This window comes from Poecilia reticulata, linkage group LG21 (genome assembly GCF_000633615.1).
Source record: "Poecilia reticulata strain Guanapo linkage group LG21, Guppy_female_1.0+MT, whole genome shotgun sequence".
NCBI lineage: Eukaryota > Metazoa > Chordata > Actinopteri > Cyprinodontiformes > Poeciliidae > Poecilia > Poecilia reticulata.
The window spans coordinates 2651052-2672939 of NC_024351.1; the positions used below are offsets into that span (position 1 = coordinate 2651052).

General features: G+C 38.7%; 1 protein-coding gene across 1 annotated transcript in view; it reads right to left on the reverse strand.

The window, feature by feature from the left end:
- syne2a (spectrin repeat containing, nuclear envelope 2a) overlaps positions 1-21888 on the reverse strand; it is a 109677-nt gene that overhangs the window by 77958 nt on the left and 9831 nt on the right. The window contains exons 12-38 of the mRNA XM_017302110.1: positions 21461-21625; positions 21274-21386; positions 21018-21186; positions 20800-20896; positions 19943-20127; positions 19694-19846; positions 19472-19609; positions 18734-18835; positions 17556-17711; positions 17303-17461; positions 15815-16354; positions 15008-15142; positions 13680-13832; positions 13456-13601; positions 11589-11913; positions 10300-10415; positions 9202-9355; positions 8347-9122; positions 7411-7569; positions 6459-6609; positions 5196-5354; positions 4315-4482; positions 4116-4217; positions 3653-3856; positions 2219-2424; positions 1312-1419; positions 67-349 (exon numbers count right to left, since the gene is read on the reverse strand). Of these exons, the coding sequence (XP_017157599.1) occupies positions 67-349; positions 1312-1419; positions 2219-2424; positions 3653-3856; positions 4116-4217; positions 4315-4482; positions 5196-5354; positions 6459-6609; positions 7411-7569; positions 8347-9122; positions 9202-9355; positions 10300-10415; positions 11589-11913; positions 13456-13601; positions 13680-13832; positions 15008-15142; positions 15815-16354; positions 17303-17461; positions 17556-17711; positions 18734-18835; positions 19472-19609; positions 19694-19846; positions 19943-20127; positions 20800-20896; positions 21018-21186; positions 21274-21386; positions 21461-21625 (5322 nt within the window). The remainder of the gene's footprint in view (positions 1-66; positions 350-1311; positions 1420-2218; positions 2425-3652; positions 3857-4115; positions 4218-4314; positions 4483-5195; positions 5355-6458; positions 6610-7410; positions 7570-8346; positions 9123-9201; positions 9356-10299; positions 10416-11588; positions 11914-13455; positions 13602-13679; positions 13833-15007; positions 15143-15814; positions 16355-17302; positions 17462-17555; positions 17712-18733; positions 18836-19471; positions 19610-19693; positions 19847-19942; positions 20128-20799; positions 20897-21017; positions 21187-21273; positions 21387-21460; positions 21626-21888) is intronic.

Consider the following 21888-nt stretch of genomic DNA (forward strand, 5'->3'; position numbering starts at 1 on the left):
TTGTTAATTTTTGCTAAATATTTCAGAAATATTTGCATTTGTTTAGAATATGGATTGTGTTCCTACCTGAGCTTGACGATGTCTTTGCTCTGCTGAAGTTTTAATTTCTCCACCTCCGTCACTCTGCCTCAGATCATCAAACCAGGACTGAATGGATTCAACCAAACCCTGAAATGCTTCTGAATCGTTACTCAGCCGGGGCGTCACCCCCTCCGAAACGCCTCCAAGGTTTGTGCAGAAGTTTTGACATCGCTGCAGCAGATCGCAGCTCTGCTGCAGCAGCAAGCACTGCTGCAGGTTACTGCTTCTTAAAGACGATACGAGCTCAGCAATACGCTCTGATCTTCCTCTGCAACACACAGAACAAACTAATTATTAACTACAAACAAGTCAGTTAGACTCTTTATATCACAGGTGTCAAACTGGAGGCCCGTGGGCCAAATCTGGCCCTCCAGAGCTTATTATGTGGCCCTCTAAGTTCTAAGCTAAACACTAAATGTGCTTAAATATTATGTTATCAGTCAAATCAATGCCATTTTTATCTGTTTACTTCAAAATATATCAATAAGTTCCTCCAGTTTCTTGAGAATTATGGTGGGAATTCACACAAAATCAAAAAATCCCCGCCCCTTTTTCTGCTACAACATAATTGGGAGTTTACTGCAGATTGAGAAGCTGGATGTTCTTTACAGTGAAAAAAAAACATGAGACAAACAAATCATAAATGAATAATCTTTTAGAAACAAAACATAGCTTAATGTTTAATGGAAGTCCAGGTTTTCCAAACACTGAACATATCTGGTCGTCTAAAACAAATATTTTATCAAAATCCAGAGAAACCCATACTAGTTTATAAATTATGGATTATTTATTTGTATTTTTTTTAAACATGAGGAAAAAAATGTAGTTTTATACTTTAACCTTTTTGTCTCTTATGGTTTGTTGTTTTTTTATATTTCCTTCTGATTCATGTAAAGCACTTTGTAAAGCTGCCTTGTTGCTGAAAATGTGCTACATAAATAAAATTACCTCACCTAGATATTTACTATAAAGAGTAAAATAAAATAAAAAACTAGGATATGTAATAAAGTAAACATATAAATATGTATTTAAGGTTGCACAAATTTGATCCAAAGGCCATGTTTGTTGAAATAAAACATGTTAAATAAATAATGCTTTTGTCGTTTTTATAAAAGTTCTGCAGTATGCTGCAGTTATATGGTGCATTAAAAAAAAACACAATGTCTAACCAATAATATTGATTAAGTACAACTAACTCTGTTGTAATAACTCATAATTTCATTTAATTACCTTTGCTGAAGTGCCTCTTCTTGGAGAAAACTCAGATTCTTCGTCTTCAGTGCCTCTTCCTCAGCTGCACGAAGCCACTTCTCCAGTTGCTCTTTCTCCGTTTGCAGCCTGCAAAGGCCACAGGCTTTAATGCACAGACTGCACAGAATACAATAGTGATTACAATGAGGGAAAACGTTCCCACATAGAGCAGGACCTGCTGCTAAATGAAAACAAGCTAAACTCGCTGCAGCTCTGGTTTTGTCTCCAGTTTAGCCTGTTTTCCTGCCTGACTTTTATTCCCACAGCCTGTGAGTAAAAGGTTTGAATCTGAACTTCAACAATAACAATTATGCAATTATTGAAATAATCATCAGCTGATTTAGTAATTGTTTAATCAGTAATTGGAGCAGACAGACTCAATTAATGATTAATGAACATACATTTTACATTTAATATGAAAAAAACGCTTGTCTCTAAATATGTTCTACCCCTAATTTAGCTTCACCTGATTCTAATTAAGCATATTTTGCTATCAAGTTTTTAATCTGTTAATCCAAAAAATAATTAACAGGCCATCCAACACTATTAATGCTGAGTCAAGCAGAAAAGTCAAAGTTTTTCATATGTTAGAAGTTTTTTTTGCAGATGCATTCTTTGCTACAAATGATCAAGCATTCACTGAATGGATTCTATGTAGTTGCACTTTAGGCGATAAAATGATATTCTCATTTTAAAAAAAGAATTGATTTGTTTATTTCTATCTCTTAATGCATTTCTAAGGCTTGAATAAAAAATATGCTAAATTAACTGAACGTCAGACAAAATCAACAGAATTTCATCGTTACAGCTTTGTTAGAAGAACTAAACAAAACCATTAAAATGACTACTTTCCCAGAATGTGATACGAATGAAAACGTGAGGTTACCTGTCCAGGTGTTGGACATTCCTCTCGGTCTGCTCTTCCACCTCGGCGAAAAGCTGATGTGTGTTTCTGAGCTTCTCCTCCAGCTGAATCCCTCTGACAGACAGACTCTGGAGGCCGTCCGGGCCGGCGATGGAGGCCAGAACCTGCACATCCTCCAGTAAACTCTGCGCTTGTTCATCTTCAGTGTGGAGCCGCCGACATAATTCCTGTAGAGCAGCGATGTCAGACTCATTTTGGGCCAAATCAGGATCATGAACTCTCTTAAAGGGCCGGTTGTGTCAGAATGTATTCATAAAACCTGATCACTAACTGTTAATATATCAATGAATCCTTAAAATTAAAATATAGTATTGAACATCTTTTCAGTCCCTCCAGGATTTTGTGATTCTTTTTGTGATTTTCCCCTCAAAAATCAAAGTGCTTGTGGTTCTAATTTGGACATTTTTGCGCTTATTTATGCCGGTAAATGTGACTTTTTATAACTCGCTGTATAGATCATGGACTATAACCTGACATCAACTAAAACTGAGGCAGCTGTTCAGTACATGTAAGAAAGTTTTTGACAATTCTTGAGAAAAATCTGCAATAAACTCCTAATTATGTATTAGTGCAAAAAAGTGTGGAGATTTGTTGATTTTGCGTGAATTTCCACGATAATCCTCAAGAAACTGGACGGACTGATTGATATAATTTGGCAGTAAACAGATAAAAACTGCATTGATTTGATTAATAACATCATATTTAAGCTCACTTAGTGTTTAGTCTAGAATCTAGAGGGCCACATAAAAAGCTGTGGTGGACCGGATTTGGCCCACGGGCCTTGAGTTTGACACATGTGACATAGAGGAAGATATTACTGTTATAAATGAGCCTTTTAAAAACAGTGAAATAGCAAGTTTGGGCAAAGCTTAACATGAAACTCCCGTTAAAACTTCTTTGAGAAAGAAAATAAGAAATTAAAAGTGATCTCATATTTTTGAACACAAATTCCACCATAAATAAGCAACTTTTGACCAAATGAAGGACGTTGGATCACGAAAAGGAACAAATTTGTGAAGGAGTTTTTGTTTAACAAGTTAAAACATAATTATAAACTTAAACCCTTTGTACAGCGCACACAGCGGTAAAACCAGTTGACCAGACATGCCAGGGCTCAGTTTGGGTTGCTAGGTGACGGGCTGGGCTTCTTGGGTTGCTAGGTAACGGGTTGGGCTTCACTGGGGTCACTAGGTCAGGGGAATGTGTTACATTTCAAATGTTTTTAAACCAGCTAATTTCCCAAACACTAAAAAAAAAAACATTCACTTATTGCCGAAAAAACAGGTTGGTGTTTTTTAGAAGCAGCTGAAACCCAACTAAAAGGAAAAAAATTTGCAAAGTAATGTGAATTTTAATTAATAGCACTACAAAAAAAAGCGTCATTTAAGCTGTTACCTTAAGTTTCGCCAGGACCGTTGCAACGTCTGGAGCAGAAAAACTGCGGAGGGAGTCCTGAATCTTCTGCAGGGAGCTGAGAGACTCTGCCATCCTTTCGGTAATTTGTCCCATTGTGGCCACCGTCTGCTTGTGCACCTCCTCGCTTTCCAAAAGGAGCTCCTTCAGTTGCTCTATTTTCTTCCTCATCTGGGTCTCTACAACCTTAAAAACAGAAACAAACTTTCATAAGATTCTACATAGCAACTTTGTTTCTGATTAAAGAGTTTAATTTAAAGAGGAATATGTTCTAGTGTTTAAAATTTTACAAAATATAGTCATATTTGTTAATAAGTGTCAACCAGAAACTCTGAAGGAAGTTTCTGGTTTCAGGTTTGCTACAGAACAAGATTTTCATATTTATACATCCTGAAATTTACACCTTAAACCAAAACTAAGTGAAAGCAAAGCATCGTTGGTGAACCTGCAGCTCCAGAGGGGGCTCTGCACTTTGAAGCAGCGACTGAATCTCTGCAGCCTTCCTGTGGAAACGCCGTATACTCTCCTCCTGGGTCATAATCTCATTCTGCAGCCAGAGTGAAAGAAGTTAATATCCTTCAAAAAGCCAGCTGGGGAATCATAACCAGTTCATGTTCCGAAACACAGCAGAGACTCGGTTTTACCTGCAGAGCCTTAATGTCGTCCTCAGTCTGGAAAGACGGACCCTGAGAAAGCGCCGCGGTTCTGCTGTTGGTCCAGCTCTCCACCTCCTGCCCCAGCTGCAGGACTCCGTCCCACAACGTCAAGCAAAGATGGAGGTTTTCCAGGTGGGAATCGGTTCTTTCAGACAGCTGCAGAGAGCAAAGAGATTTTATTACAGCAAAGCACAAAACTTTACTGTCAACCATCAAACTTTTAACTCGAATTTATCTGCATGTACAGGAAGTACGAAGCAAAACAGGGAGAGGAAGTGAAGATGCATTCATAATAAGGTAGAATAACCTAAAATAGCTGGAATTTTATACACTGTAAAACATTTGAGTCACATTTTGTTGTATTTTCTACTCTTTAAGTCAAATAAATTTAGTTAGTTTTAGATTTTGAATGTGAGTTTGTGAAAGATAAACTTACAACTGTAAGCTGTTTTTACTTTTTACTAATTTAGTCAAGTTTTTAGTTTAGCACTTAAAAAACTAAAAGAAGAAAAAGACAGAAGTGGGAGCTATTTCCCAGAATGCTTAGCAGCATGTTTTTGTATCCTGAGATGGAAGTGCGTTGCGTTGATCTGACCCTGGTTTATTTTTATGTCCTGTTCGCACTAAATGTTTTTGAGCTGAATTTAATAAAATTTGTTATCAGATCAGAAATTTTATTCATGCAATTTGGAACAAGAATTTAAATTATTCTAAAGTAAAATAAGCCGTTATTTTAATTTGATATTATGAGTGAAATAATAGAGAAATGCGGCTCTTTAACCAGGTGGGGAGTTTTTTCTTTTCATGCATATTGTGAAATAATTATTTGTTTAAAATTGCAGCATTAAGATGCGATAAGCTGAACTTACATCCAGCCAGCGGTCCATCAGCGCGTCGGCTTCGTTCTCAAATGGAGAGCCGCTGCAGCCCGGGACCTGACGCAGCAGAGACTGCAGCTGTCTGCAGACGCTGCGGACCTCCTCTATGTCGTCTCCCAGGCCRTTCAGCTCTGCTTTCGTCTCTCCAACCTTCAAAACGCACATAGAAAACAATTACTAATCTCTCACACTTTACAGTTTAAAGTAACCTAATGTGATAAGCGGAAATATTCTTTCACCTTGAGCATTTCCATGCTGTTTCCCTGTTACAACAGAATTCGAGGACTTTTAGTTTTAACATTTTCAGAAGAGAGATTAACTAATACATTTCATCTTTGACCCGTCTGCTGTGTTCCTTGGAGTCCATGTTGCTTTCGGTTCACAATGTTCTCTAACAATCCTCTGAGCTATCCACAGAACAGCTGTCCTATGTATAATGACATTAGATAACACACAAAGTTCATAACTTCTGAACGTAATTGGTTATTTAGAAACTAGAGGAAGCTTAAATTGCGTTTTCTAGACTCTCGTTTGTATTTATTGGTTTATTTGTTGGTCTGAAACCTTAATAAACTGCATATTAACAGTGGAGGCCACAATTCTGCTAACCTGCTAATAGAGAAGCTAATTTTGCATTTAGCATTTTGCTAACTTTGAAAACATTTAGTGCACTTAGTTTCCCCAAAGTTAATTTTTCCAAAAAGTAATTTAGGACAAATTCCAAAGCACTCCTAATTTACTTGGTGGTTTTGTAAACCTTCAGATGAATAAAGTTCAACATCTGTGTTGAAGTTTGGATTATTGATTGTTAAGAATTCAACGTTTAAATTCATGCTCTTATTTTGAAGTGGGTGGAGAATGGAGCAGCTCCACTTCCTCTCTTCACATTCTCCCCCATTTCCATCAAGAAACATGCAGGAACAGAAAACCACAGTAACAGTAGATTACATGATGTGAACATAAATAAAATATTTAATGTCTAAGAACATCAAAAATGTGTCAAAATTAAATTGGTCCTAGAGGATTGTAGTTTTTCGAGATCTAATTTGATTTAAAGTTAGCGCTTTAGCATTAGCTTCTGCTAAAGACAGTGTGGTAATGCTTTGGGAGTAGCAGAACTAATGTTTACAATTAGTGCTATAGCACTAATTGTTAGTACAATTAGCCGTAGCTAGCGCTACCCATCACTGCATTTAAATTTCTGGTTTTAACAAGACAAGGTGATGTCAGCATGAATTTAACAGCCTGCTGTACCTTAGCGTAAAGCCTCTGCAGGTAATCTTTTCCGACGTAGGAGGCTTGTTCACCTATGGTTGCCTCGGCCGTCTGCAGCGTGCCGCTTAGCTCACCGCGCATGATCTGGAACCTCCTCAGCAGTTCTGTCAGGGCCTGAGCCTGCTCCAGCCTGGCGGTGAACACAAACTCTTCACTAACACACATCAATACTGTCAGGGCAGCTGAAGACAGAAAATAATAAAAAGGAGGAGCAAGTTTCCACCAAAGAGTAAAACAAAAAAATTATAGAGAAAAAAAAAGCAGCTCCTTCAGAAATTTTTAAATTAATCTCTCGAATCCTGTAGAAAAAAAACATGAAAATTTCTGAGTTTCAGAAGTCAAAAATTTGCTAGAAAAAAACCAAAAAACTTTGCAACAAATATAAGAGATTTTCTAGAAAAAGAATGATATTTCTGGGCACTAAAACTTTCTAAAAATTAAAAAAAATCAGAAATTTTGAGCTTAATCTCGGGAATGTTCTAGAGGAAAACATTGAAATTTGAGTTTGAAAAATCAGATATATGCTAGAATAACCTTGAGAACATTTCAGATTAATTTCAAATTTTCTAGAAAAATTAAACATGGAAATGTCTAAAATTTTCTGAAAAAAACTAACAATTTTTGTAATAAAACAGAGATATTTCCTAGAAAAACAAGGGTATTTCTGGGCTCCAAACGTCCAAAATTTGTTAGAAAAATACTCAGAAATTTTTAAATTAATCTCAAAAATTCTGAGTTTCAAAGTTTTAAAATTTTTAACTTTTGAAACTCTGAAATTTCCATGATTTTCCTAGAAAATTTGAGTATTTTTCTAACAAATTAATCTCAAAATTTGGGGGGTTTTCTTTTTACCTTTATGTCTGTCTACATTTACCCTGACACGCTGTCGTACATTACAGACACACAGCAGCTACACTTAACGTGACTTTACCGTTCTGATGTGGCTTTCCTTGTCTCCTCCCAGAGATCCTCCACCTCTCTGCTCTGATTCTCTTTGGGAAAATCTGATTCTGAAGACGCATCATGAACGTACTGAACCTCAGAGTCAAGACTGGCAAGAAAACTCTCCAGCTCCGTCAAAGCCCGCGTCCTGCAGAGGAAGTTCAAGAAACTTCTCACCTGATGTGTTCACTGCAGCTGATATGAGTTACTTGAATTGTCCAGACGCTTGACTGGATAAGTATTATACCATAAAACTGCACAAATTGGAATTTCAAAAGTAATTTTTATTTTAAAGAATCTGTTTTTCATATAATTTGTTAAAGCTGTCACTTTGTTGTGACAGTTTGGGATGAGAGATAATCTGTGGAAAAAATAATAAAACTCAAGCTCTTCCCTGTTCTGCTATCTGAAGAAATGCGACGCTCCTGGTCAAAACCAACCAATCAGAGCCAGGAGGCGGGTCTTAGCGCTGTGAGTCATCCTCGTGTACATGATGCTAAATGTGCTAATGGCAGAGAAACAACAGAAAACCATTTATCTACCACCATGGGTAGCTATGCTAACTAGCATTAGCATTCGTGGGAGGCTATGTTGTGTGTAGCAGAGAGTGGCAGATACGTGAGGGTGATTGACAGCGCTAAGACCCTCCTCCTTGCTCTGTTTGGTTGTTTCTGAGTGATGGATTTCTGCAGCTTCTACTGGGAGAAGGCAGAGGACCTGGATTTCTCACTGGTTATTGTCACGACACAATGATAATTCTAACATAAACGTAAACAACATATTTTCTAATAAAAGTTATAAACTGTGGGTTTTTTGACATGGAAAAAGTTTTGCTAACATTTGTAGTGGGAACGCAGCTACTTGTACATGTTTAGCTGCTGTGTGGTTTAAGCTGAATCTCCTCAGAACCAGGTGAGCGTCGTACCTCTGCTGCAGAGCCGGCAGCGTCGGCTCCAGCAGCTCCAACCTCTCAGCTGCTGCTTTGGTCTCTCTCAGCACTGCCAACAGGGCAAACCTCCTCTGAACCAAACCCTTACGCTCGTCTCCAGCTTTCCCAGCATGGCTGCTCGGGCTTCTTTGCAAGAAATCCTCTTCAGATGCCGATATTTGAGTTTTTGGTTCCTGCTTCCTCCTCTTAACCTCTGATGTCGACTCTTCTTCTGTCACAACTGGAGCAAATCTCGGTTCCTCCACGTCCTCGCTGTTTTGGATGCCATTCTTTTCCAGAATATCTAGCTCTTTCTCTCCCCCTCGCCACTTGGCTCTCATTTGATCGGACAGAACGGCCGCCACATCCCGACATGTCACAGAAGCTCCATCCATGGTCAGAGTCATCCCCGCTGCCTTTAAGCTGCAGTCAACAACATGGGACTGCGCCATAGCAGGCTTCAACCTCTCCACTGCTGCCTGCCAAGAGTGTCTCTCCTTCAGCAGCTCCGTTTCAGTTTTACGCTCGTTTGGGTCTCGGTTTGCCAGCAGCGCTGGACTCTCAGCCTTGATGTCTCTCAGGGTGGCCAGGAAGTGATCCAGAGTCTCCACGGCGGATTGAACGTCGTCCAGCTGCCGTCTGAGCTGCTCCAGATGACGAACGTTACCGAGGAGGAGCGGCTGGCGCAGGAACGGCTGCGATGTGGCTGCCGGCCCTCGCCGTTCCTCCTCTGAGAGCCTTCTCATCTCATCCTTCAGCGTTTCATCTACCTCCTGGGAAACACATCAAGGGTTAACGCTCATGTTTGCATATCTCAGTCCAGACGCAGACCGGTGGGAAACCGTCGATTACCTTCAGGTCAGAAAACAGTGAGGATTCATCCAGCGCCAGAGAGGAGACGTCCAAAGGTTGCCTGATGATCTGGTTTAGTTTTTCCGTGATTATTGTCGTCTGATCGTCTGCAGACTCCATCGGGTCTGAGGGACTTTTCAGGGGAACCATTCTGCTGTGCCAAGAATCACAGAAAATAACTATTCCTTTAGTAAACTGTGTTAATACTCCACTAAACTTAGTTAAGCGTAGCCACTAGGTCTGTCTCAATAAACAATAAATCAATTAACTGTATGATAAATTACAATAAGCTCAATAATTTCTATTTGAATTTCTATTTGAATAATTTATTGCTATTCTCTTTCTACCAAAAACTGGAAGACAAAAGTCTTCAATCTGATGCTTTTTCTTTTTTTAAAGCACAATTTTTGTTTATAGAAACTTCATAATTCATTCTATTTAACATTTCTGTTGTTTTGTTTATTTATTTATTTAAATGTCTTCCATTTGCAGAGTCAAATGTTCATAAGAACTTAAAGTTGTTGATCTTTGCATTACAATGCTATTACCACTTTATTACTTTAAAATGATCTCAAAACAACAATATTATCGTTTATCACGATAACTTCTGGGGCAATTTATCGTCCAGCAAAATTTGAAGACATTTTATATAATTTTCTACCTGCAGCTGTTTGATACTTCTTTGATCACTATCATGAGAATTAAACTCTTTCATAAGAAAATTTAAAAAGTTCTTACATTATGTGTAATGTAAAGTAAAAGCTTCTTTTTAGTAAATAATTCATTAATATTGATCAACCATTTCATTCATAATATGAAGTTGTTTCCATAGCATAAGTGAAATAATCTGCCAGTGGAACTAGAACTCGGTTGCTAGGTGACGGGCTGGGTGTGGCCGGCGTTGCTAGGTAACAGCGCCAGTGGAACTAGAACTTTCCAACAATACTAAGGAATTATTGATTTAAAATAAGCTCCTATATCTGAAATTTTACATGTAAGCTAGTTTTGTCTTATTTTAAGTTCTAAGACAGCTGGACTAGAAGCTAGACCAAAAATACTTGGTAAGGTTTTGTGTTTTCCAGTGAATTTAATCTGTACCTTCCTGCTGCGTCCCGTTTAGTGGCGCCCTCCAGCAGCGGTGGCACATCTGGTTCTGGGATGACGGTCCATTCTGCCTCCTGTTTGCTCTCCACAGTGTTGCTCCTAACAACAGCCTGGAAAATGAGAGAGCTGCGTAGTAACAGATCATCAGAGCAGAGAGGAAAAGGTGGAGCGGAGAGCCTATCCGATTAAAAACAGATTAGTGTCCTGTTCGGGTCAAGCATGGCCGGTGAAACTGCTGAGTGTGTTTCTGACCGGGCAGGTTGGTGTAAATATACACATATCATCTATCATTGTTGTATTTTAACAATGAGGACATAAAACCACACTAACAGATATGAGAATAATCTGAAAGTAAAGCAAAGAAGTCAGAGGTTTGACTTGAACCCGGAAGAGAAAACTAAAAACTGCCATGAAACTGTGATTGGTATTCAAGCTGAGCTGGAATATTCCTTAGCAGAAAGAAGGAAAACATTTACAAAGGAAATATGTATTACTTTGTGATTATTTGAAAGGCTTATGGCAGAAATTGGTAAAGAAAAAAATAAAAGAAGCAACAAAACATAAACTAATCAATCAAGTTTATTTATAGCATTAGGTAGATTCTTACCAAGCAGCAAACTTTACACAATAAATATAATAAGATGTGGCCAGGTGCTCAATACTTTAAAATGTTAAAAACATAAAAACAATAAAATAAAAATATCAACTTAAATACGGTATCCTCGTTAGGACAAGATAAAAAAAATATATTAAATCTATGTTAAATTGAATTTTGGAGCAAAACTGGATTTATACCGCTTACTTTTACATTTACTGATTAAATATCTTTAATCCCTAAAGATATTTAGGGATTAAAAATAATGATTGGTTATTAAAAAATTTGAAAAAATAACTTGTATTTTAATGTAAGTTAGCATGTGAAAAACTTAAAACGTTCCATTTATTTCTTTATTTTTTTACACGTGTAAATTTAAAACAAGAAAAAAAAAATCTCAAACATACAATAGGTCTGTTTTTAACAGACAATGTTAAAATAAACATCAGTCTAACCCTATAGCTTTATAGGACAATGCTAACTGCTGAATGCAATAAAGTTAAAACTTAAAGACTGAAGGCAAGGTGTCTGTAGTTTATGGCGATAATCTACTTAAAGTCTTTCTACAGAAAAAACTTCAAATCATCTTTTAAAATGTAGGTTTTTATTTCATCAGGTATCTTAACCATGTGAATAAATGAAGCTCCGGCGCTAAATTACATGAAGAAAACAATTTATTTCATCATACCTGCACATGACTCTGAGCCTGCTGACCGCTCCCTGTGATGTGCAGCATGTGAGCTCGCAGCAGCTGCTCTTGAGCCCGAAGTGAAGGCTTCTGCTTCTTCTCCAGCCCGTCTCCCTGGCTCTGCCTCAGGTGGTCCTTGTTCCCTGGCGGGACGTCCCAGACTCGCAGCCGCAGGGCGTCGTCGGCTCTTTGAGCGCGCACTGCCTTTCCTGAGGGCGAGGCGTCTTGTTGCGCCGCGTCCAGGCGGCGCTCCGGAGCGAGACTGCAGCCTGGCTGCGTGTCGGCCGGACTCGGCGGGGGGTTTACAGCAGGCTGCTGTCCCCTGCTGAGATAAGAGACTCTGATGAGGGGGATGCCGGGGGCAGCCGCAGCTACTCACCCCAACAGACGTTTCATTAAATTTAGAGACTGCAGGGATTAGAGAGATAAAAGTTGGAAATCAAATCTTTTGCATCAGTTAAATCATCAAGCTTAACGATTTTTTTTTTTACACAGGTAAACATTCAAGTGGTTAAGCAACACTTTTCTAAAGAAAATCTGTTAGAATTTGGCAAAGAGAGATAATTTCAATGTAATGCAGCAAGAAGGTTCTGGGTTCGATTCCCGGCCCCGGTCTTTCTGCATGGAGTTTGCATGTTCTCCCTGTGCATGTGTGGGTTTTCTCCTGGTACTCCAGTTTCCTCCCACAGTCCAAAAAACATGACTGTCAGGTTAATTGGTCTGTCTAAATTGCCCCTAGGTGTGAGTGAGTGTGTGTGTGCATGGTTGTGTGTCCTGTGTGTCTCTGTGTTGCCCTGCGACAGACTGGCGACCTGTCCAGGGTGACCCCGCCTCTCGCCCGGAACGTTAGCTGGAGATGGGCACCAGCAACCCTCCCGACCCCATTGAGGGACAAGGGTGTTAGAAAATGGATGGATGGATAAAAATAAAACACACTTAATAACAGAACCGCTAACAAAAACAACAAGCTGATAATGAAAATAAACAAATTTGCACAAAAGGCTGAAATCAACTGAATTCAGGGATGAACAAGATGCCTGAACAACGTTTCTCAGCATAAGAATTTCATTATCAGTTGAAATGGATAATTATTGATTAAGTTTTTGTTTTAAATATCTGAAATACTGCCAAACTGGTGGTATTCCTGTTTTACCCACAGATTTCACTCCATGTCGTTTTTTAATTTTAGCAGTTATGAGGCACAGTAGCAGAACCTTAAACTGTTGCTGCGCCAGTGACTCAACAGGTTGTTGCTAGGTAACCAAAGAATGAGTGAGTTGCTAGGTAACCAAAGAGTTGAGTGAGTTAGTTGATTCCACCGACCTAGCTTAGCTGGCTGTGAGACACTGAACAGATAAACAGATATTCACATCATCAGACGTACCAAAAATATAGTTTTGTGGAAAATCTGGTATTTTAACGATCAACATGAAAATAATTCATACAACATAATTACGAAATAACAAAATCAGAAAAAGAAAAATTGTTCTAAATCAGTTTCTTTCAATATGAAACTTTAACAAAGGATACAAGTGTGTGTGGGCATGTGTAGGTGTGCGTGTGTAGGTGTGTGAGTGTGTGTGTTTGYGTGTGTGTGTGCATGCGTGTGTAGGTGTGTGTGTGTGTATGTGTTTGCGCGTGTGTGTCTGGTGAATTTTTGGTTAAAACTATAATCAATTAAGTTTCAATCAAGTTTATTTGTACAACACATTTCAATAACAAGACAGCTCAAAGTGCTTTACGACGTGAAAACATAGAAAAGGTACTCTCAGTGGGTGGAGTATCCAGAAATTACTGTTCTATTTTTGCACTAAATGTAGGGTAAACTACACATGCYGTTTCATTATATAGAGGTGCATTATTTTACCTCTTAATTTGAGTTTTCTGCACTTTTCCAGGCTCTGTGTGCTGGTCTGTTGCCGAGCCARAGGATTTCTCCACTGTCAAAGTCTCACACAGTTCTCTGAGAGATTCAAAGYGTTCCTCGACAGATGCAGCCTCCTGGGTGAGCGCCTGGGAGACAAACTTGTCTTAATAAATATCTTTTAAATATCATCAGGTGTTGTGGTAATATTAAACTCCTGTAAGTACCTTACGGTGCTGTTGCAAGTAACTGTGGTCAGTCTGGTCAGCAGCGTCATGCAGAGCATTAGTAAAAATGTCACAAGCAGTGAATGGCTGCTTTACTTCTCTGATTTTAGACGCCTGGGTGGAAATAAAGTCGGCCATTTCTCTGCGCACATCCTGGACGTGACACAAAAAAGGAAACTGGTGTCTGTTAGGGGTGTCCTTATTATGTTAATTAGTTCAATTCACATCAGTTCAAGTATATGTAAACAGTAAGGGCATTAAATTGGAATCATAATAGTTTTACTTATTAAAATAAACATACAATGTACATCCAAACAGATGCCATATCTGTTTTTACAGCTTTTAGGCCAAACTTTTAACTTTCGGTTATATTTAGYATTGGTTTTAGGGATGCAAGTTATCGATTAATGAGTTAATTTACAGTTGATTGATCTTATCGATTGACTAACGATTAATTCATAAAACGGCCATTTTTTTTTTTTTTTGAAAACCTGAGTTTTCTCTTGTATCAAGAGGACCGCTGTTCTGGGCAATTTTTTTCATAATATGTTGAAAAACCTTAAATTTAAACATTATTTTTTTTGTCAACTGTATTAATACGAACTTCTCACAGAGTTACATTTAGACATAATTCTAAAATATAAACAGGAACTTCTTTGCTGAATAGAAAAATGAAATTGAAATATATGAAACACATAAGCTCCTCAGTAAATGAAACTTAGAAGTGCTGTCATGGTTGCTCAAGATAGAAATGTTAAAACTTCGCTCCATGAAGTGCATTAACTCACCACAGCCCTCAAAAATCACCTTTACTTATTGGCATTATGTTTTATGTCATAATGTTACGATTTTCCTATGTTATCCCCTCTGCTTTTCCGTTGTCAGATCGTCGCTTTCGTAGCAAATAATTCACTTTTGAACGAGAAGTTGACTGCGGCGCGGTTGAATTAGCCTTATTAAGGTGATAACTTAAAGAACTTGTCGAGTGTCTATATTTAAAAAAATAACCGCATAAAGTTAATTTTACATCCCACACCGGACTCTGTTTGGATCGTTCATCTTCGCCGTTCCAAAACAGCTCCGCCATCTTTGTTTCTATGTCAACGGCTGCGCTTGAGGATGACCAGTGGCGCCCTCTGTTGGATGGAGGCCGAACTACATTACTAAAATAAGGTCTGGACATTACTAAAATAAACTAATTCAAGTTAAAATAAAAACTAATTTTAATCTAGTAACTCATTAATGAACAAATTAATCGTAAGTCAATTATTGTTTGCATCCGTAGTTAGAATCAGTCTTGCATGGACTCTGTCCAGTTCCTGCCGTACCTCCCACTGATTTCGGACTGACTCAGAGAGAAGCATCAGGTCCTGGAGCTGAGGCCCAGAACAGAAGGCCCCAAAAGCTTCAGCTGCACCCAGGAACTCATCGAGCATGGCGGGCTGCAGAGTGTTTAGAGCTTTCTGCACAGAAAAACACACAGCTGGACACGCGCACAAACAAAACTGACAGTCGGACAAACCAAAACATCAGACATTTAAAGAATACACTGCAAAAACACAAAATATTACCAAGTATTTTTGGTCTAGATCCAAGTGAAAATATCTCAGTACTTTTCAGAGAGATATAGGAGTTCSTTGTAAATATTGATGAAAAAGTACTTGTTTCACTGGCAGATTATTTCACTTATAAGTACTTTTTCATCAATATTAAGGACTTATTGACTTAAAACAAGCTCCTACATCTTGCTGAGAAGTTACTTGTAAGTTTGTTTTGACTAGACCAAAATACTTGGTAAGATTTTGTATTTTTGCAGTGTATGTCCTCATAGTGTTATTCTAATTTTAAATACAATTTCAGCACTGCATGTGGCAACACAAATAAGCTTTTTCCAGCATTTACAGCAATAAGCAACAAATTGAAGTAGGCAGAAGTAGTGAGCTGTCAAAAAGTGCAAAGTTCTTGCTGAATTTGGCGGAATTCTGCAGAAATTCAATRTATTTAAATTTGGCTGAACTCTACATTATTTATTTCAAAAATATTTCAAAAAGTATGATAGCACAAATTACCAAAAGTCATAGGGCACAATAAAATCTGAAATGTACTAAACAAGCTGCATTTGATTGATCATGAACCTGTTTTTTCTTGATTTGTGACTCGGTCATCTCTCTGCCACTGAACAGCTTCATGGCTTGCWGGATGCGTCCCTGCAGACGAAGCCTGGCCTTCTCCAGTCGGCTCCTGGCCATCGACTGGGCTTTGCAGTGAACCTCACTGTGGATCATGAGCGGCGGCTGTGTGTGTGTTGGTSCCTGTTGGGTGTTTGSTTGTGATACTGTCCTGGACTTGATCTCTGTCGATCCTGCTGCAGGACTCTCGGTTTGACTCTGCAGGACCGGAACCACCACAGGTTGAGGGACTGTTTTCATTTTTACGTGGGACGCAGMGCCCTTCCCATCTTCTGTGCTTTGCTTTGAATCCTGGCGACGTCTCGCCCCCTGATCAGGAAGCTGAATCAGTTCTGGAGTTTGCAGTTTAACATCTACAACCTGTTTGGTTCTGGCCAGAACGAATGATCCAGTGTCTGGATGGAGGGTTTCAACTGGTTGCATCCGTTTGCAGAAATCTCCAACTTGCTGCTTGAAACCACAGGAACTAAACTTTTCAAGAATCTCCTACACAAATWAAAAAWATATATATGTTATTTCAAACTACTGAMATTCAGTAACTAATTMAGTTTTATTCATTCAATARGACTGAAAGAATTAATTGTCAACTAATTTAGTGATCAAGTATACAGATTTAAAAAATAGCCTAACTGCTGAAAGAACAGGTCATTTAAAACAATAATTAAAACAAACTATACAAGAAACACTTGAAGATTTCCGCGTAGAACAGATTTTTTTTATCCTAAATGTAATGTTTTASCTTCAACTGGTTCAAATTCTGTAAAATAAATCTCCTATTAAACACCTTTTGTTATCCAATTACTAATCGTTTAATCCAAAAATTAATCAGCACATGATGCCAACATTGTATTRACCTTAAGTCATGCAGAAAAGCTGATGTATTTCTTCAATAAAAAATGGCTGGAATTGAATTATTTGTTTATTTGCATCTTTAAATGTACACTGCTCAAAAAAATAAAGGGAACACTTAAACACTTAAGTGAACACTTAAGTGTTCCCTTTATTTTTTTGTGCAGTATATTTCTGATGTTGCAAAAGAAAAATCTGGAGAATGTGACTTTTTTTAATCCGATAGTCAGAATAATCCATAGATTAATCCATAATTAAAATGATTTGTTGTGATCTCTTTAGGTAGATGAGGTGAAACATGGCTGAAGCAACAGGGTGAGGTAGCAAAAAATGTTTTAATGCTGTCAGAAATCTGTTACGAGTCCAAGACATGAAGGGAGACACAGGATGTAGCAGGTAAGTGACACAAAATGACTGAAGGATCCAGCAGGGAAAAACCACACAGGTGAGATTAGGAAAGAGACAGGTGGAAACAATTAAAGGTGGACAACATGACACAAGAAGACCAAAATAATCAAAATACATGCACGATAAACCATAATGATTACATAACAGTTAGTTGCAGCCCTATTCAGCTGAACTTGCCTGGCTTTGGGAGATTGCAGCTGCAGTCTTGTCCTGCATGCCAGCAGTACTGAAAATCTGCAAAGGAGAAGTTTTCTGCCGCTCTGCAACAAAAGCTTCCAGATGCTGCGACTCTGCAGCCACCTGCTGCGCTAGCTGCAACCCTCGAGAGATCAACACCTAGAAGATGCATCAAAGTAGATGGTTTCAAACAAATCCAGAGCAYATATATCTGTCCAAAACGGTTCAAGAAGATGTTTTTGTGGTTGCTAACTTTGGCAGCAGACTGTCCTYCTCTGTGTTTCCTTTCCATCAGCTGATTATAACAGTCCAGGGATTCGCTGCTCCAGTGATCGAGTTCAGCCACACGCCCCTCGAGTTGGGACGCTGCTCTCTGCAGATCCCCACAGCACCGTTCTGCCTCAGCAAGCTGCTGCGAAGACGTAAGAGATTAAAAGTCCAGCTCCTTATAAAGCAGAATGCTGCATTAGTGATCACACCAATAAACCAATAAAATCTGTTCACCTTTTGTCAACCTGCAACCGCTTCTTTGCTTCTTTGGGAGCAAAAAAAAAATCTAAAGCGTGGCGTGAAATTCTAATCGGCCTTCTTTTAAGTAAAAAAAAAAAAAATAATTTAGACTTTCTCTGACAATTTTTTTTTTCACAGAATCAGATTGTTTATGCTGTTTATGCAGCACCAGGCATTATTTTCATATACTAGCATCATAATTCACACGTATAGTGTTCTATTTTAACAGTATTATAGATGTGAAGTTTGTCAAAATTTGTTTATTCGTTGAATTTATTTTGTTTAAGCTGTTCCTCCTGACATTTATCGGTGTATTAAGTTCCGGTAAGTTCTGGGCAGTTGGCGGTTACCATGGAAACCAGTAACCGGCAGCTCCTCCCCCCTTTTTTCTGTTGCTGTTTATAACTGTGCTACATATTAGGATCAGCTCTGTGTTTTCATTACAAATATATTTTAACTTAACTATATGACATACAACTAAAGCCATATAGTGTTTAATGAGGAATTTTACAATGTGTTGTATTTGTTTTAGCTGTTATCATTATTATTGTCCATTTTAGCTACGTTTAATTCTACAACTGCTAACTGCTGCTAACTGCTCATTGGGAGCCATTGCTCTGTAGGTTTTGGGTTTTTTATTATATTTTATTTAATGTTTAGAGGTAGAAGCTGTTGGGCTGATGTTAACCACCAACTTGATTTCCTTTTTTGCTAGAATAAATCTGGTCCGTAATGAAGTCAGCCTACTGGACCTGAGAARAACGTAGAAGGTTTGTCATTGWWTGACACAGAATTGGAGTTCTGACTTTAAAGTGGTTGCAAGGTGACAACATGTGCAATAAATCATAGCAGAAGTACAAGATATTTCATCATATTAGGTTTCTATGAAGCTATATGGAAGGATTGAGTTCTGCACAATACCTTTAGGAGAGTTTGCTGAAGGTTTTCTCTTTGGCCCATTTGAAGGTCTGCAGAAGGGACGTTGGCTGATGCATCCACCACTCCAATCTTTGTTCTAATGGACTGACAAGGAGAGAAAAGAGAGAAATAATACAGCAGACCTGAAATAAATATTTAAACACTGGTAAGTCATTCTTAGATAATAAGATTTTAGCTTGGTCAGTTCTGCATATTTTGAGCTCTTTACAGATTGAGCTGTTTTAGAGTATTTTGTTTAAATCCAAATTGGTCACACCCACCAACTCATCGTTTACACTTGCACATGAAAATGGCTGCAAACAGATGTGCAATTATAGAACTGTACGTCTTTGAAAAGCATTAACAGAGCCTCCTGCACAACCAGCAAGGATGCACCAAGTGGTTTCTGGATGGTAARTCAACAAAAAAACACTTGTCTTTTCCAGCAGCCATTGTACAGTGAATACAGCGGTAAAACCAGCTGACCAAACATACTGGAGTTCCTCTGGGTTGCTAGGTAACAGGCAGTGCCTGCTAATTTGTGATGTTACATCTGGAAGGTTTTGAAACTGTTCATTTCGCAGATATCAAAAAACACCTGGGTGATTTTTCTTAAGAGCTTGGTTTGTTTTTAAAAGCAGCTGAGACCCAAAATGAAAGTAAAAACAAACAAAATGTGAATTTAGCGTTACACATCCTTTCTGAAAAATCAGCCTTTTATTTGTCTAACATTTAGCTCACCTGTAGTTTTCGTCTGACTTCCTTTAGAGGGACTGAAGCGACGTCCAGAGGCTGCCTCAGGAGCAAACCTGCCTCCTGTGTTAGTGAATCCAACATCAGARCAGAAGAGGAGCCAACTTTAGGTTCTGATTGTATTTCCTATACAAAGAAAAAACATTTATATCATCCCTCATTTGTACTGTTTAATAATTTGTAGTACACCTTGTGCCAAAGCTCTCTTACAAACACAGTCTTCTTCACGCGTTCGGCCCACTGCAGGTTGACTTTGCTGAGCTGCTTCACCAAACTGGAGCTGATTGAAGCTTCTGTCATTTCAATTAGGAAGTTTCCCGCCTCATTCAACCGAGCATGACATGAACTCCATTCGCTCATGTCCTACAACGCCCAACGTTTAGAAAAAGTGAACCAAAAGCCAATTTGATGGATTTTTATTCCAATTACAGGTTTCCAGGATGGTGTAGCTGAGCTCACCTGTGTCTCTGCAGCTGAAGTTTGCATCAGCCATGTCTCAAGAGCAGCRAGGTTCTTGTTGCACACGTCCCATGCAGACGCCACTCTCTCCATCATTTCTTTAGCAGCCGCTGTCATCTGTTTGACCAGCTCTGATTCGCTTTCTGCTTCCTTCACCTGACGAGTGACACGCTGCGAATCTCCACCTGGGAAATGAAGCRTGTGAAAATAAATCATTACGTCTTAAAGATGAATATAACACTCTGCAATGAATTCWYGATAATGGGTTTAAATACACATACAGCCATATTAAATAAAATAGAACATGCTGATGAGGCWTGTTTGTGAGATTAAAAGTACCATTTGCAAAAAGATGCACAATTATATAGTCACATAGCTTTGAAAAGCAGACGTGGAGCCTCCTGCACAACCAACATGARTGCAGCAAGTTGTTTCTGAATAGTAAGCCAACAACAAAACACTTGTCTTTTCCAGCAGCCATTGTACAGCACATACAGCAGTAAAACCAGCTGACCAAACATGCTGGAGCTCCACCTGGGTTGCTAAGTAACGGCATAGGAAGTTTTTGAAACCGTTTGTTTTCCAAACACCAAAAAAATAAATAATAAACTTATTACCAAAAGAACAACTGTTTTTTTTTTTAAGCACTCGAGTTGCCTTAGAAGCAGGAGGAATTAAGAAAACGTGCAAAAATAAGAATCGTGAATAATAGGTCCCCTTTAAATGTCATGTTTTTGTCAACAGTAAATGTAAAATCATCATAATTAACAAAAATAAAAGCTTGGAAACTCTGGTCTGTAACTCATTTACACACTTTTGTAACTGTTGGCACCTGTGAGTAAACGTCTAGTTCATACCCAGAGAAGCTTTGCTGGTGTAAACATCCATCTTGTCCTTCAGGCTTTGCAGAGCATCAGTCAGAATCAGGAGCAACCCTCGGTGCTCCACGGTTTCCTGGAAACACATCAAACAGGGCAATAAAGCCGTCTTGTTTCCAGAAACAGAGATTTGCTGCAGTAATAATAATAAATATTAGATGAAATGTTACTTGTTGCTTTTTCAGAAGTGAACTCACATGCCAGTCAAGCAGAAGAACCTGAACGGACTGCTGGGATCCGTACGGAGTTCTCCAGGACYGGACCTTTGYCTTGACGTCTCCCAGGAGATCCAGGACCGTGTGATGAGATTCCTCRAATTCCAGCTTTATTATTTCGTATTTTGCGGTGACTCGGACGCCAGTCAAACTGTTTTTTAAAATTAGGAAAATGTACCAAATTAATGATGAATTCTGCTACGTCGTCCGGTGAAAGTTTAAAAGTTATTTCACACACCGGGTCTTTATGTCGTCCAGCTTTTCTGAAGGCACCGCTGTGCTCCCTGAATCATCAACACTGTGGAACGAGTCGGTCAGAGTCACGTAATGATTCATCTCCTTGATCAACGTCTGAAAAACAGAATCAGCTAATTTAGTACATTTCCCAGAACGTATCAGTTTCTGCTGCTTTAAAGTAAAGCTACCTTTAGCTGGTCTTGTTTTGCTCTTGCATGTTTGGCGACCTCTGCATGACCTTCTGTCGTCTCTCCCTCGTCWTTCAGCGCCGCCTCTCCTCTCTGCAGCCACGACACGACCGAGTCCAGAGGAGGAGGAAGACTCCGCTCCAGGTCGGCTTCACACCGCCGCAGCTGAACAACGACAGACTCAGTACCAACTTTTCTCAACACATACACTCTGTTATCAGCGTTAAGTATTAAGACAGGAATAAATTAGGGCCACTAAAAAAATTTTTTTTACTTAATCTCAAAATTCAGATCCCCCCGCCCCCAGAATTCTGACTTTTTTCTAACAATTGTGACTTTAAATTCAGGATTCTAATATATTTTCCTCTGATTTTTTTTTTCACAATTTTTATAAATTAGAAAAAATTGTGATTTTCTTTTACAAATTT